Source organism: Fukomys damarensis, unplaced genomic scaffold (assembly GCF_012274545.1).
Source record: "Fukomys damarensis isolate Sample0158 unplaced genomic scaffold, DMR_v1.0_HiC HiC_scaffold_26, whole genome shotgun sequence".
Classification (NCBI taxonomy): domain Eukaryota; kingdom Metazoa; phylum Chordata; class Mammalia; order Rodentia; family Bathyergidae; genus Fukomys; species Fukomys damarensis.
In genome coordinates, this window is record NW_022900938.1 from 3361518 (window position 1) to 3375738 (window position 14221).

General features: G+C 40.5%; 1 protein-coding gene across 1 annotated transcript in view; it reads left to right on the forward strand.

Annotated features, from left to right (window-relative positions):
* The window catches only part of Pgap1 (post-GPI attachment to proteins inositol deacylase 1), a 58797-nt gene that overhangs the window by 481 nt on the left and 44095 nt on the right, over positions 1–14221 (forward strand). The window contains exons 2-3 of the mRNA XM_033756281.1: positions 6906–7059; positions 8670–8845. Coding sequence (XP_033612172.1) covers positions 6906–7059; positions 8670–8845 — 330 coding nt within the window. The remainder of the gene's footprint in view (positions 1–6905; positions 7060–8669; positions 8846–14221) is intronic.

Consider the following 14221-nt stretch of genomic DNA (forward strand, 5'->3'; position numbering starts at 1 on the left):
GCCGGTGCCGACCCGGGATCCGCGCGGCTCGCGCTGTCCGGACGTGGTCCATCCATCTTGGCGCTGGACCCCAGCCGCACGCTGTGGCACACTTGTGTGTTGCACACCTCTGTGTGCGCGCTGCTTCCCTCCGGCCAGGCCTCTTACCGATTGCACACAAAACCTGACCTAGTGCTCCCTTCCCCACCGTGTTTGCAAGTCCAGAGTGAGCTGGCCGCCTCCTCCCCGTCCCTCCTCTGCGGCTGGGCTCTGAGTGCTTTCAGTCCGCGGCTTGTTAGTTCCACGACGTAGTAGAATCTACAATTTCCATTCGTGACCTGCTGTGAAAAGAGTGACAAATGGCAACACTGTCCGAAGAAATCGCTTCGGAGCTATGCTTTTATTTCTAAGTGCATCTCTTATCGACGGAACACCTAGCACAATAACTCGTGTAAAACGCGTATGTGCCACAGTGCACAGTGATAAAGTGCGTTTTTAGAGTACAGTACTTTTAAAACCACGGCAGATTTTTTTAAATGAAGGATCCACTTCAGAATACTTCCGTGTATCTGTCTTTAGGAAGGGAGCATATTATTTAATTATACCGCTATTAAGTAGATCTTAAAGCTACCTAAGATTTCAGTTGCTGAAAAGCATCTTTTCCCCATGAGCAAAACTGTGGTAAATTTAGGTTTCATTCGTTTTGAAAGATTCTGGCCTTGGTTTTGTACCAGTGATTATGAGGGAGTGGGAACGTTGCACTTCGGATGCCATTGAAGAGAACATTTGTTTTAGCATGTTACTGCTGTGTTCATTTCTCAGCAAATGAAATGGAATGTGCTGGTTTATGCTTATCAGAGTCTAATGCTTAAATACATGGGCTTTTAGAGTTTTGTAAACTGGAAATAAAGCTTATAATCCTCCTTCAGTGCCTATGGTTTTAATAATTAGGAAACTCCCAGTAGATTGCAGTAGGGTCACTCGTTTGGTACTGCAGTGAAGACTTGGGTTAACAGCATTTTGAAACAATGCAGTGCTAATTCCCGTTTATTTTTAGACTACACGCAATTACTGAGGCTGTTATAATATTTGCAGTTGTAGAAATTGTTTTTCTCAGTGTTGGCCACAAAACATATGGGCCTCACAGATGAATTTCCTGCCTCATAAAACGACTAGAAAGACAAAAGTAATGTAGCTAATTCAAAAGAGCTATTTGGCTTGTTTGTTGTTGAGTAATGTGTATTAGTTATTTTGGTTCAGATTGCTTTCTCGGGGTTTTATATTTCTGTTAAATTTGTTAGTACAGTAATAATTACTGTGGCAGAAGTTTCTGATACACATTTTGAGCAGATTTTATTTTTATGATGTAAAATGATGTGTTCACTGTAGTGTTCGTATTCGACTCTGAGACCTTTTGCACAACAGGTTGTGTCATTTTTGCAAATACAGTGAAAACCTGCTTGTAGAAGTGGGTCATTTTGAATAGCTGCCGAGAATTTTAGATAAATGAGTTCATTTTTATATGAATAAAGATGTTCTAAAGATGTTATGTACATTGCTTCTTTAATGTAATGACATTTCACCCAGCTTCCCCGGAATTCTCAGGTTGCTATGCAGCCTTGGTCATTGGGCGGTCTTCTTTCTCTCTTGGTGCTTTCCTCTCTGTGCCGCTTTATTTGCATCACTTAGCTAGCCGGGCCAAGAAATGGAAAAGTAGTTCAAACACACTGTAGTTTAGTCCCCATTTTTTAAAGTTTACATGGGAATTTGAAACTCTATGCAAAAAAAAAAAGAAGTTTTGAATTTGAAATTCATTCTCCGCTACCTGTGACTTTCCTTGACTGACCTGTCCGGAGTTAAGTGAACATTTCATGAATGTATGTTAAGTCTGCCTGGCAAGAGACACATTACCCTTTGAAGCTTCCTGTCTTGTTACAGCACAAGGCAGAATATTTACTTGGTAGCACTCTGTTTCAGGAAAATTGTCAAGTTTGAGAAGAAACACCTGAGCTGTTTTCTCTCATTAATTTGGCTCTCTTCATATGAGTGAATGAGTAATGCTCTTGGAAAGAAAATGTTGGTATTGAGAATAGGAACCATGTTTTATTGGTAAGGGTGATGTTTATTTAGCAAGTCATTTATTGAATGACTGCTCTGTGCCATATTTACTTGATATTTAGTATGAGAGAGAATTAGTGTTAAATTAGTCTTTGTGCCTCGAAGTTGTGCTCTCCGGAGTCTCCAGTCTCCCTCTAGAGAGACCAAAGACAGAGGTCTTTTATTTATTTATTTTTTTTGGTACCAGGGTTCAAACTCTGATGTGCCTCAAATTTGTAATACAACCAGGGAGACAGGAATGTTGTATATAGTCACAGTATGTTGTGGTACATATTATGATTTTACTATGAGCAAGTGTGTGAGGCTCTTTACAGAGGAGATAATATCCAAGTTTGTCTCATATATTCAGAGGCTATGCAGAAGAGATAGTGAACTTGGCTATGCAAAATGTATACATAGTTCATAAAGTGTAGAAACAAAACTGCAGCCATACATAGCATACAGAAAGGTAAAAAGGCACCAGGACACATTGTGGGTGAATAGAATTTATAATATATTATCATTAATGTAAAAAGAGAGACAAGCGTATCATTAATGTAAAAAGAGAGACAAGCGCTATAAACATACTTGCTTGTATGAATGTAAAATATTTCTGGAAGCACTCAATCTGGTCATGGCTGCCTTCTCAGGCAGGGGAAGTAAGTGGCTAAAAGACCAGGAGTAGGAAAGATCCTTTCTTTTGAATCTTGAATTTTAAAATATATAAGAATAAATTTTAAAACAGCATGTGTAAGTTATTAGAAAGATAAAAATAGATTTTAAAGTATCTCTCTCAAGCCTTTAATATGTACACATACAGCAAGAAAACACAGGAGTGTGTTTCATTAAGGTTTCTCTTGAGAGAAGCTGGACTTTGGATTGTAGCGAGATTATGTTTAGGGGAGACTGGAGTACCTAGGACTGTTTTAGGGGAAATGTGTGAAACTGCATTTGTGTAGGTCAAAAATTTTTTTCCTTTTTTTGTTAATTGTGGAAATTGAACTTTTCGCAGTTTGAATTCACAGTTAAAAGTTGTAAGGCAACCCATTCGGGACCCCTCCTATCTCTCAGGAGCTGTTCTTCTTCCCCATTCCTATTCCCCAATAAATTTTCCTACTTGTAACCTCTGTTGTTCCTTAGAATTCATTCTTTGACTTCGGGGAGCATGAACTTGGCGTATCTGACATCTAGTATGTTGGGAGTTCCATCTGTTCCCTGTATCAGAAGGAAACACATGTCACATAGAGCTTGCTGTTGTGGCTTTCCCCACAGAAGTCTGCCCTGCATCCTCTGGGATGTACTTTTATCTTGCTTTTTCCTCTTTTCCTCAGCCCAAGCTTACTGAAGAGTTCACGAGTGAGAAATGATGGTGAGAGATTAGGAAATTTAAAGAATAAGACAGAGAAGACAAAGAGGTCAGTATAGTTTACATAGCTGAAGCCAAGTGGAAACTCCTGATGGGAGAAAAGGCTTGGCTTGCATTCTCTATTTATAATGTAGGTAAGGAAACCAAAAGGGGATGCCTGATTAGGAGACAGTGCTTGATGTTTCTCTGCCCAGTGGGTGGGAAGGAAGAGAGTCCTCCTCAGGAGGAGGTGAGTCAGGCCTGGCCATGGTGATCTACAACGAAGAGCTCCCAGCAGCTCTTTCCTCTTTTACTCAGCCCAAGTTTAACTGTGCAGAGCCAATTTCTCCCTCACTCTTCACTTTTATTTTTTCAAATAAACTGTCACCATTTTTTTAAAGGTATAAAAATTTTAGTGTTTAAAATCATTTTTTTTAGCTCCTGGGAATTTCTAGATTTTTTCTGTCTTTTGAAAGGGCTAGAGATGAGTCAGAAAAGGACAGCAGGAACAAGGTCATAGAAATAGTACTTAGGTGTAAAGGTAATTGAGCTTAAAGTCATTTTGGGTGAGGGCTTGCTCTCTAAATAACCTATGTAAGATAGCCAGTTTATGTTGGAGTTCCCCTACTGTAGAGTCCTGCTCAACCATGGCAACCTGAAAACAGAGGAAAGGAGGAGCTGGGGACATGTGTACACCCTGAAGGTCATGTCCTCAGCAACCACCGGCACACCACCTGGGAAGTCCTAATTGGACGAGTCCTCTGAGAGTCTAATGATCCCACGATCCCATCACCATCCAGAAGCTCCACTCTGGATCCATGAGACCAGACGTTTTAAGCTGAAGCCATAACAAATACATTATAGTTAACATATATAAACTGCAAAACTTCACTTTATTTCTGTATTTTTATTGTAACATTTAAAAATGAGAGAGCAACAGAATCATGAAATTTGCGGGATGTTTGCGGTGGTTAGGGTGGAGCATCAACTTGATCAGCTTTGGGATCCGAGGCAGGGTGCGGGTGGGGTTGGTGGAACACTCTTCTGGGTGTGTCGGGGGGTTCATGGAGATGTGACTTTGGGGTCTGTCTGTGGTCCCTGGCCCTGTCCTCCCTGGCACTGTTCTGCTCTGCTTCCCAGCTACCATAAGTGAAGCAGCTTTGCTCTACCGTGTCCTTCCACCTTGATGTTTCTGCCCGAGAGCCAGCCACCCGTTCGCTGAATGAATCCCTTAAAACATGAGCTGGGTTAAACTCTTCTTTTAAGTTGTGGGTGTCGGGTATTGTGTCCCAAGGTAGGGAAGCTGATGAATGTGGTGTTTGACCTTGTTTTTGTGAAAGTATCTGGTTTGATGAAAATGCTTAGAGTTCTTAGTTCACAAGGTGCTTATCAGAAATTTTTGGTCAGATTTTACTCTCCATGCTTCGTTCCTGAAAATATATTCACAAATGTACACTCTAGCTGGGGATTTGGCTCAGTGGCTCCGCCATGTGCAAGGGCCGGAGTTTGATCCCCAGTACCAAAAAACAAAAACAAACAAACAAACACTGTCAAACAGTGATGATGTAAGTAAGGGTGATTGTGTGTGGCAAGGGATATTTTCCTCTGGGAAGACTGGTCTTATAGAAATCTAGTAAAGAGATGTGATCAAATTTTTCTTGAATAGCTGATGGCAACTCTCTACAATGCATTTGAAACTTCACAGGGAGGGTATTTATGTCGGCTAAAGATGGAGTTGCAGTTGTACCAACATGTGCATGGGGAGGTTGAAACACTATTTTTGGTAGTTGCCATGTTTTACCAGCCAAGTCACACAAGTACCTGTTGTATCTGATAGATGGGTTTCTGTTCCACTGGACTGTGGCAGGTGCTGGAGCCACAGTTAGCATTGTGCCCTTTTCTACACAGCATTCTGTTGTCCCTTGCACCATCCATGCGTGAGCACTGCACCACTGAAGTCAAGATAAATACCTCTAAAAATAATACAATAATATTAAATGTTTACAGTCTTGTGGGGCTTCATTATGAACTGTCCAGGACCACATGAGGCCCTATGCTGTGACTGAAATACCAGTCCTCAGCAGTCCATACTGTCTCCGTAGATGTGGCCATGGTATCATTGGCACAGATGGTTTGTGGTGGCTTCCTTAGGGGAATATTCAGTAATGTACATGGGTGATCATAATTGCTTTTCTGAACAATGAGGTTTTTCAGTAGTCATTAACAACATTTATAACTGACAATGTGAAATAGGAAGAAAAGGGCTATAGGTGTAGGGGAAGTGGGAAGGGTAGGGGAAAGGTAATAAGGGAAAAGAAAAAAAATATGAGAAGATGAAAAAAATGGAAATAATGTATTTGTAAATGGGGAGGAGAGGAGGGGGTGATGGGAGGGGAGGTGTAAGGGGAAAAAATGAGAACCAAGACCTGTCATGTAACAGTACAAGATCCCAATGATGAATATAACTATACTGTATACCTAAAATGTACCAATAAACTCAGTGAGAAAAAAAAATAAAAAAAAAAACATTTACAATTTTTAAAAAGATCTAATAGTTAAAATTTTTCATCAAGGGCCAGGGATTTTTTTAATCAAGCACATACTGCATAAACTAGATCGTTAATCTGTTGATATTTACTTAATTCTGTTGTCCAGTGTAATTGTTTTATTTTCAGTTGTTTCTATCTTTTTTTAAAAAATGAACTGAAAGAGTTCTTACTTTACCCCTTCTTATAAATTTCTACCCTTTGGAGATGACATTAAGACCTAATTTATATTATATGGGAAACATTTATGTGACTAACTGGCTCTTTTTGTAAAGGTACAATAACAGGAACTGCAGAGTAGTTTAAGGATTGCTACAAGCCAGGTGCCTGGTCCATAAGAATTGAAATATGCAGTGCATTGGAACATTCACAGTGGGAAGAGTATACATGTCTTCATCAAGGCATAGTTCTGAAGGCCAGATGAATTCATTTAGCACATTTAAATCAAAGCATATTAAGTCGAGAGGTCAGAAGGCTGCATTGTCAAACAAACGCTTTCCTTTAAAGATGTACCAGCTGGAATATATAATTGGGTCTGAATAAAAGGAGAGATATTGGAAAACACCCTAAAATGGCAAAAGATAATTGATTTGCAAATGAAAAACTTTTCTCATGTTTAAGTATAATTGATACTGATTCCAATGTAAGTGTATTTCTAATTATTTTCACATGTGTTTTGCTGACATATAACCAGTGCTTTTCTGCCACGGTCAGGGACTAGTTTGACTAATTTTTGTTTCTTAGAATTTTAGGTAATCCTATTTTATGCTTTCCTGCAGACTGCCTGGTTGAAAATTTGCATAGTTCAAGAATAATTCTCTATATGAATAAACTGTTCATTAAGTGGTTTTATCATTAGCAACATTTTTGTATTGCACTGTGGCTGAATTGTATTATTAAAACTGATGAAAGTGAACCTTACTTTATTTTTGCTATAGAAAATAGAACTGCCAAAGAAATTGGCAAAACGCTACCCAGCATATGAGTTATATCTTTATGGAGAAGGATCCTATGCTGAAGAACACAAAATTCTCCTATTGACAGGAATTCCAGTTCTCTTTCTTCCTGGTAATGCTGGGAGTTACAAGCAAGGTAGGTACTGGGAGTAAATTTGAAAGCTCTGAAATTCAGTTAAGGAAGTCAAATCCTGTGCATGCTTGGTGAAGCAAATGAAGTGCATGAAATACCTACTCTTACGTTAAATACAAGACTGTGTCAGGCTTACTGAAGACTGAGATACATGACACTTTCCCTGCGAGAAAGTACATTTGAGAAGTACAAGGAAAAGACAAGCTGCAGAGTGGGAAGGAGAAAAAGGGAAAGATGGAATGGGGCAGGATAAATAGATTATATAGGTATTTGGGAATCAACAGAAGAAAGAGATTTGCTAGAATGGAGTGTGCAGAGAATGGAACCTGGAATGTTGATTGGAGATAAAGTAGAGGCTTATATATGCTGAACAAGAAAGGAAAGAAAAGACTTTTGGAGCTTTTTAAGTAGATCTAGAGGTACAGAGGGACCACAGAACTATGAAGGTAGGAAAGTTGTATGCACAGATTCCAAATTCATTGTTGGCTTAGCGAAGAACAGCAATAGTTTTTGGCATAACAGCAAAGTATGTGACTGCAAGTAATTTTACTTTCAACTAAAATTTGTTTTCTTGGTCACTAAATGACTAGAATTGTTATGTTAAGAGACTAGAACTGTCCCAGCATGTACTATAATTGCTGATGTGTTTACCCCCCTAGCAGATGTTTATGGTTACCTGTCTTGATCCAGGTAGTACTGTAGGAACTAGGACAGTGATGGCGAACCTTTCAGAGATGTAGTGCCCAAGCTGCAACCCAAAACCCTCTTACTCATCACAAAGTGCCAAACTGCAGTTAAACCTGAATATTGGCCATGCTGGGACGACTTGTCTCATGCATCAACCGAGAGCACACTGTGTGCCTACTGGGGCATGCGTGCTATAGGGACCTGCACTGTACCAGGGATTCAGCACAGCCTGAGACACATAAAGTCCCTTTCTCATCGAGCGTTACTCTTATTGGGAAGATGGCCACCCGACAAACATGTCAGTAACGTTACAGCTAGAAGAAAAGTTAGAGGATAAACAAGGTGAGGAGATGCCTAGTGTAGATGAGGTGGTCAGGAGAGGCAGACCACCATTAGAATTTGAGCAGGCGCTTAAATGCAGCAAGCAATTACATCCCACTGTTTGCAGGGAGGCCCTGAGGCAGGAGTGTGCTTCATGCCTGCAGGGCCACTGTGTCTAGGAAACAGTGAGAGGAGAAGATGAAAGCAGCCGTGGGCTCTCACATCATCTTGGGGAAAGACTGAGTTTCTATCTAAGTGAGATGGGAAACTTGGAATGCTTTGAGTAAGAAATTATGTAATCTCTCGAAACAAAGTGTGAGCAGACATTTCCTGTGGGAATCTTCTTAAAATCCTCAGTGAGTAAGTAGAGAATGAGTGGCCTGTTCACTTTTTATTTACTTATTTAATAAGTTTAGGGCACATTTAAGTATGTTTAAGACACATAGCCACTAGGTTAGTGTGTTCTTCTAAATTGGTACTATCAATGAATGTTGTCCTCAGATAAGTTTATTTTCATGATGAAGTTTATTTTTTTAAGAGTTTTTGAAGCAAGAGTGGATGCAGCCTCAGAATATTTTGTCTGCTGTGCACTTCTTGCCCTGTAGTTCGTTCTGTTGGCTCCATTGCCCTCAGGAAAGCAGAAGACATTGACTTCAAGTACCACTTTGACTTCTTCAGTGTGAACTTCAATGAAGAGCTGGTGGCGCTGTACGGCGGAAGCCTTCAAAAGCAGACCAAGTTTGTGCACGAGTGCATCAAGGCCATTCTCAAACTTTACAATGTAAGAGGTCAACATGGCACAACCTAGGAGCATGTTTTTATTAAGAAACTCACTACATTTTAAATAATGCATTTGTTAATATGAAAAGAAGAACAAAGGGGGCACAGTTTGGCTTCTTTAAAGTCTATTGTCTTGACCTCCATGGAGTTTTCAAAATTAAATTGTTTTTATAAGAAACCATTCTTACAGATTCAGGGAAAAAAAATTTTTAACTTTATACATAAAGTGTGATACATTTCCTAAAACCCTCGGTAAAGATGCCTGCCTCTAGCCATTCATGCTGCAGTACTGGCACTAGAGTAGACTGCCACATAGGGAAGCAGTGAACAAGAAGTGCTTGTTCCCAGGTGTCAGGCAACATGTAGCAGAGGACTGTCATCCCTGAAAGCAGTGAGCTTCACAATTGTCCTGGCTGTCTGCCTGGAAGCATTTTCCAGGCTGGGGGTAACTAGGTGGCAATCAGGCAGAGTACATTGACATCACTGAGCTGAAGAAGGCAGAGAATTGGGATTTGGGACTGCTGAGGTGGCTGCATGGGGCAGGATAGAAGAAGAAATGAAGCACTTGAGCACGGTGATACACGGCTCTAATCCCAGTACTCAAGAGGCTGGGACGGGGATTGTGAGTTCAAGGTCAGCCTGAGCTACATAGCGGATCTTTCTTAAAAGAAAAGAAGGGAGGGAGGCAGGAGGGAAGAAGAAATGTGTATCTTTTAAATTATTTATTTGTTTGTTTGTTTATTTTTTTTTAATTTATTTATCTGGTACCGGGGATTGAACTCGGGTCCTTGCGCTTGCAAGGCAGGCCACCTAACCACTGAGCTAAATCCCCAGCCCCTTTTAAATAATTTAAAAGACCAGTATCAGAATCATTCTATGCTGGCAATTCCAAACAACACTGAGGATAAAGCAAAACTATTTAATGAAGTGGACCATTTCCACCCTTGGCATGCCACTGTGCAAGACCAGGAGAAGACAGCTACTGGGGAATTGTAAGCCAAATTGACATTTCAGAGCTACAAGCATTCTAATTGAAGAGAAAGGGCCTACCAGAACACAGTTGAGACACCATAAATGACACAATGTAGAATAGGGCTACCCTAGTAATAGCTACTCTAGTATCCACCTTAATAGTGCTTGAACATATGACTCAAAAATACCAGTTAAGGCCAGGCGCAGTGGTGTATGCCTGTAATCCCAGCACTTGGGAGGCTGAGGCAGGAGGATCGCTATGAGTTCAAGACCAGCCTGGGCTACACAGTGAGTTCCAGAGCAATCTGAACTACATAGTGAGACCCTGTCTCAAAAAGCAAACAAACAAACAAACAAAAAACAAAAAAGAATATGCACATAACAAGGGGGTAGATGGGGAATCTCAATAGAGACATGGAAACTACAAGCAAAGAGGATGGAAACAGTGCATATCAAAAATGAAAAGTGCCCTAGGTAGATGTAAATGAGATTGAACATTACTGAAGAAAAGATGACTGGATTTTTACCCACAACAATAAATGCTAACTAAACTGAAGCACAGATGATACAGGACAGACTCAGGAACCTGTGAGACAGTATTAAACAATCTAACACATAAATAATTCAAACACCTGAGGAAGAGGAGAGAGAAATAGGGGAGGAAAAATATTCATAGAACTAACGGCTCCTGGATTGGCAACCCACCGATCCAGGAAGTCTCACTGAATGCCATCCATTACAAACACAAGAAAATCAGACCTTGGGATACCACAGTGAAGTTACTGAAACCTAAAGTAAAGAGAAAATATTAAAAGCAGTAGAGAAAAAATCGATAACTTACAGGGAAAAGGAATAGAAACCACTGATTTCTCATCAGATATAAAGAAGGCCAAAAACGACAGAATAACCTCTTCCAGGTCTTGGTGAAGGGCTGCGTGCATGTGTGGGTAGGGGGTGTTTTCAACTTAAAATTCAAAACTAACAAAATTTTCCTCAGAAATGACGGAAAGGTAAAGCCACCATAGATATCAGTGACACAGCTTGTAGTTATGTCACCAGAAGAAGGAAAGACGAAATAGAAACTTAGGAGGACAGCACAGTAACTGCTATAGACAAGATCCACCAATGAGTGCTAAGATTAGGGGGTGGAAGTTTGAGGAGAAATGGGATATTCAAAATCTCAAAGTGTTACTTCTAGAATATTTTTTAACTACAGTGGACCCTCAAGTTATGATTGCCTGACATACGAACAACTTGAGTTAATTAGGTTAATGGAGGAGTCATCCACCTCTTGTTTTCTATAGCGTGTATCCAGGTGAACGTCCAGATCTCAGCTGTACTGACTTACAACTTGAGTTAAAACTAGCCCTCGGGAACTGATCAAGTTCATAACTCAGGCCCACTGTACAAGGGGAAAGAATAATTTTTCGGTGTGCATAATACACATTACATTGAACAGTTATTATAGCACCATTTACAGCAACCAAAATGTACAGCACCATAAATGTCCCCTGATGGATGACTGGACAGAGAAAATGTGATAAGAGAATTCATGGAATGTTACCCAGCCTTCAAAAAGAAGGAATCCTACAACATGGCTGAGTCTCGGGGACATTCTGCTAAGTGAAATACGCTAGTTTGGAGAAAGGCTGCATTAATTACTCCACTTAGCTGAGTCATTCAGAGTACACCTACAGAAACAAGGGCATAGATGTTTGCTAGGGCCTGGCATAGGGGAAAAGAGTAGCACATTTGTGATTATAAAGTTTCAGTTGTGTAAGATACAAGTTCTGCAGGTTTCTGTGAAACAGTAGTTTGTTAGGACAGTAGATTTCATATTAAGTGTTCTTACTACAATTTTTAAACACACACAATCCAAAGAGAGGAAAGATCAAACAGAAGGTGGAACAAACAGAAAACAAATGGAAAAATGCTTGAGTTAAACATATAAAATAGTGACATTACTTACATCCCAGCTAAAGAGCAAATTTTGTTGGACTGGTTATAAAAAGCATTACATACTCAACTGTATGCTAAAATTGTCTTCTAGGGTCTAGAAAGGCCACTTTAAATGTGTACATCCTGATGGTTTGAAAAGTAACGAATAGGAAAAAAAGCCAAAACAGATCATAAAAAAACTGGTATGGCTAAATTAATGTTAATTAAAGAGATCTCAGGGCAAAATATATTATCAGGAATAAAGAGGGATATTTCCTAAAAACAAAAACAAAACCAAACAATCCCAAGTGTGCATCTAATTAGAACTTCCAAGTGCATAAAGCAAAAACTAACAGAACTGAAGGAAATGGGTAATTCTGCAGTTAGAGACTTGAGCAGGTAGGAGGTCCATAAGACGTAGAAGATTTGGACATTATTAACCAACTTAACCTTATTTGGATTTGCAGAACACTACAACTAACATGGTATTCGGTATTAAAATGTCAAATCAGTATCATTCATCAGTGTATCATCTCCATAGATATGGAAAACCACCTGACTGTTTTCAGATTCATTCATGATTTAACACAATAAAAACCAACGGAGCCAAGTAGTGCTGGAAGAAAACTCCCTCAGCCTGAGTAATTGCAAGTGTTACAGGAGGAAACTAGCCATATTAAACAGGATCTTTCAGATAATTGAAAAGATATTTATTGGATAAGATAAATAAGATGTGATCACATGGTGAGATTTATTTTCCATAAGTGTCATTCACAATAAATCTTTAATGTTATATAGCAGGTAGTTTTTTCTCTTCCCTTTTTTTTATGTTTTCTAATGACTGTGTATTAAAACTAGTAAACGTTTTTTAAACTGAGTTTTTAGAAAGCAAGATTCTTCCAATAAGTAAGTACGGCAGGTGTTAGAGACAGGACAGCTGAATCCCCTGGTGTGGGGAGAGGGAGGACATTCCTGGAGACCTTGTCTATTACATGAGTCTACTTTAGTATACCAGTGAGTGACCTGAAATCCAGGCCTTGTAGAACTTGGTTTGTAGATAATAAGCATAGTAAATAACAAAAATTCATATAACCTCATATCGTTAAAATACCACTGAGGAAAAACAAGGCAGCAAAGGGAAATATAGTAGTCAAAGACAGAGGAGCACAGTTATAAATGAGGACACCTGGGTAAGACCCCTTTGGAGGAGTGGATGATTTAATACACACCAAGGGCGTAAGGAGTGGACCATTTAAATCTAAGAAGAAGCCTGCACGTAGGAAACCGATATATGGACAAGCACACAAGGCTAGACTCACTGGAGTGGGTGGTAAGAGTTGGTAGACACTGGAGGGGAGAGGGGCAGATTGTAGAAACATAAAAGCAATTGTAAGGACTTGTGCCTGTTACTTGGAGTGATACAGAACACCCTAGAGGCTTTAGCATAGAGGAGTGGCACACTCTTAACAGTATTGCAAAAAGAGAGAACAGCTAGGAGGTAATTCGGAGGGAAACAGTGGTGCTGTAAATCAAGTTGGTAGAAGCTGAGGTTGTGTGAAATGGCCGGATTGGTTAAATGTTAAAGAATGAAGCAACAAGATTTGCTGGTAGATCAGAGTAGAGGAAAAGAGTGACAGATGACCCCAGAGTTTTTGGCTGAACAACAAAAGAGCCTGAATTGCTATTAAGTGAAGGGAGAGAGACTGCAGGACTGGGAGAGCCAAGAGTTTAACAGCTCAGCTTGAGGTGCAGTTAGTCCTTCCTAGTACAGCTTTGTGTATTCAGAGCAGGAGGCTGAGGTTCAGGAGAAGAGGGCGGTGTGTGGGTGGACTCACAGCCTCGAGGCTGACGGGGATGAACAGTGAGTGTGGCAAGAGGAGACCAAGGGTGTGGCCTGGCCTCTCCACCATAGGAGCTGAGGGGACGGGAAGAGCCCAGCAGCAGAGGTGGAGAGGAGCTCCCAGCGAGGGCAGAGGAGGAGCAGGAACCTGCTGCCAGGCAATGCAGAGCAAGGCTTCTTAGGAGGGAGGGAGCTGCTCTGCCCAATGCGGCTGCTAGGCCAGGCAGGGTAAGGGTTAACTGTTGGAGGTTCCTGGAGTCAGCTGGAGCCTTGGGGTGAGCACCTGGTGAGAATGGGCTAAAGGGTATATAGAAGCTGAGACAAAGGGACAAGTACTGTATACATCATGACTTCTGAAGAATTTTGCTGTGGAAATATGTAGAGAAAAGTGATCACTAAGGGGAAAGTGAGAGTTAAAAAACAGTTGCTTTAAGCTGGTTGTGGTGGTGCATGTCTGTAGTCAGCTTTCCAGAGGCAGAGCCAGGAGGCCAGCCTGAAATACTTAGACCAATCTGAAAAAACCCAAACAAAGGGCTGGGGATTTAGCTCAGTGGTGCCACCGCCTGCCTTGCAAGCGGATAGTCCTGAGATGGATCCCTGGTACCAAAAAAAAAAAAAAAAAAAAAA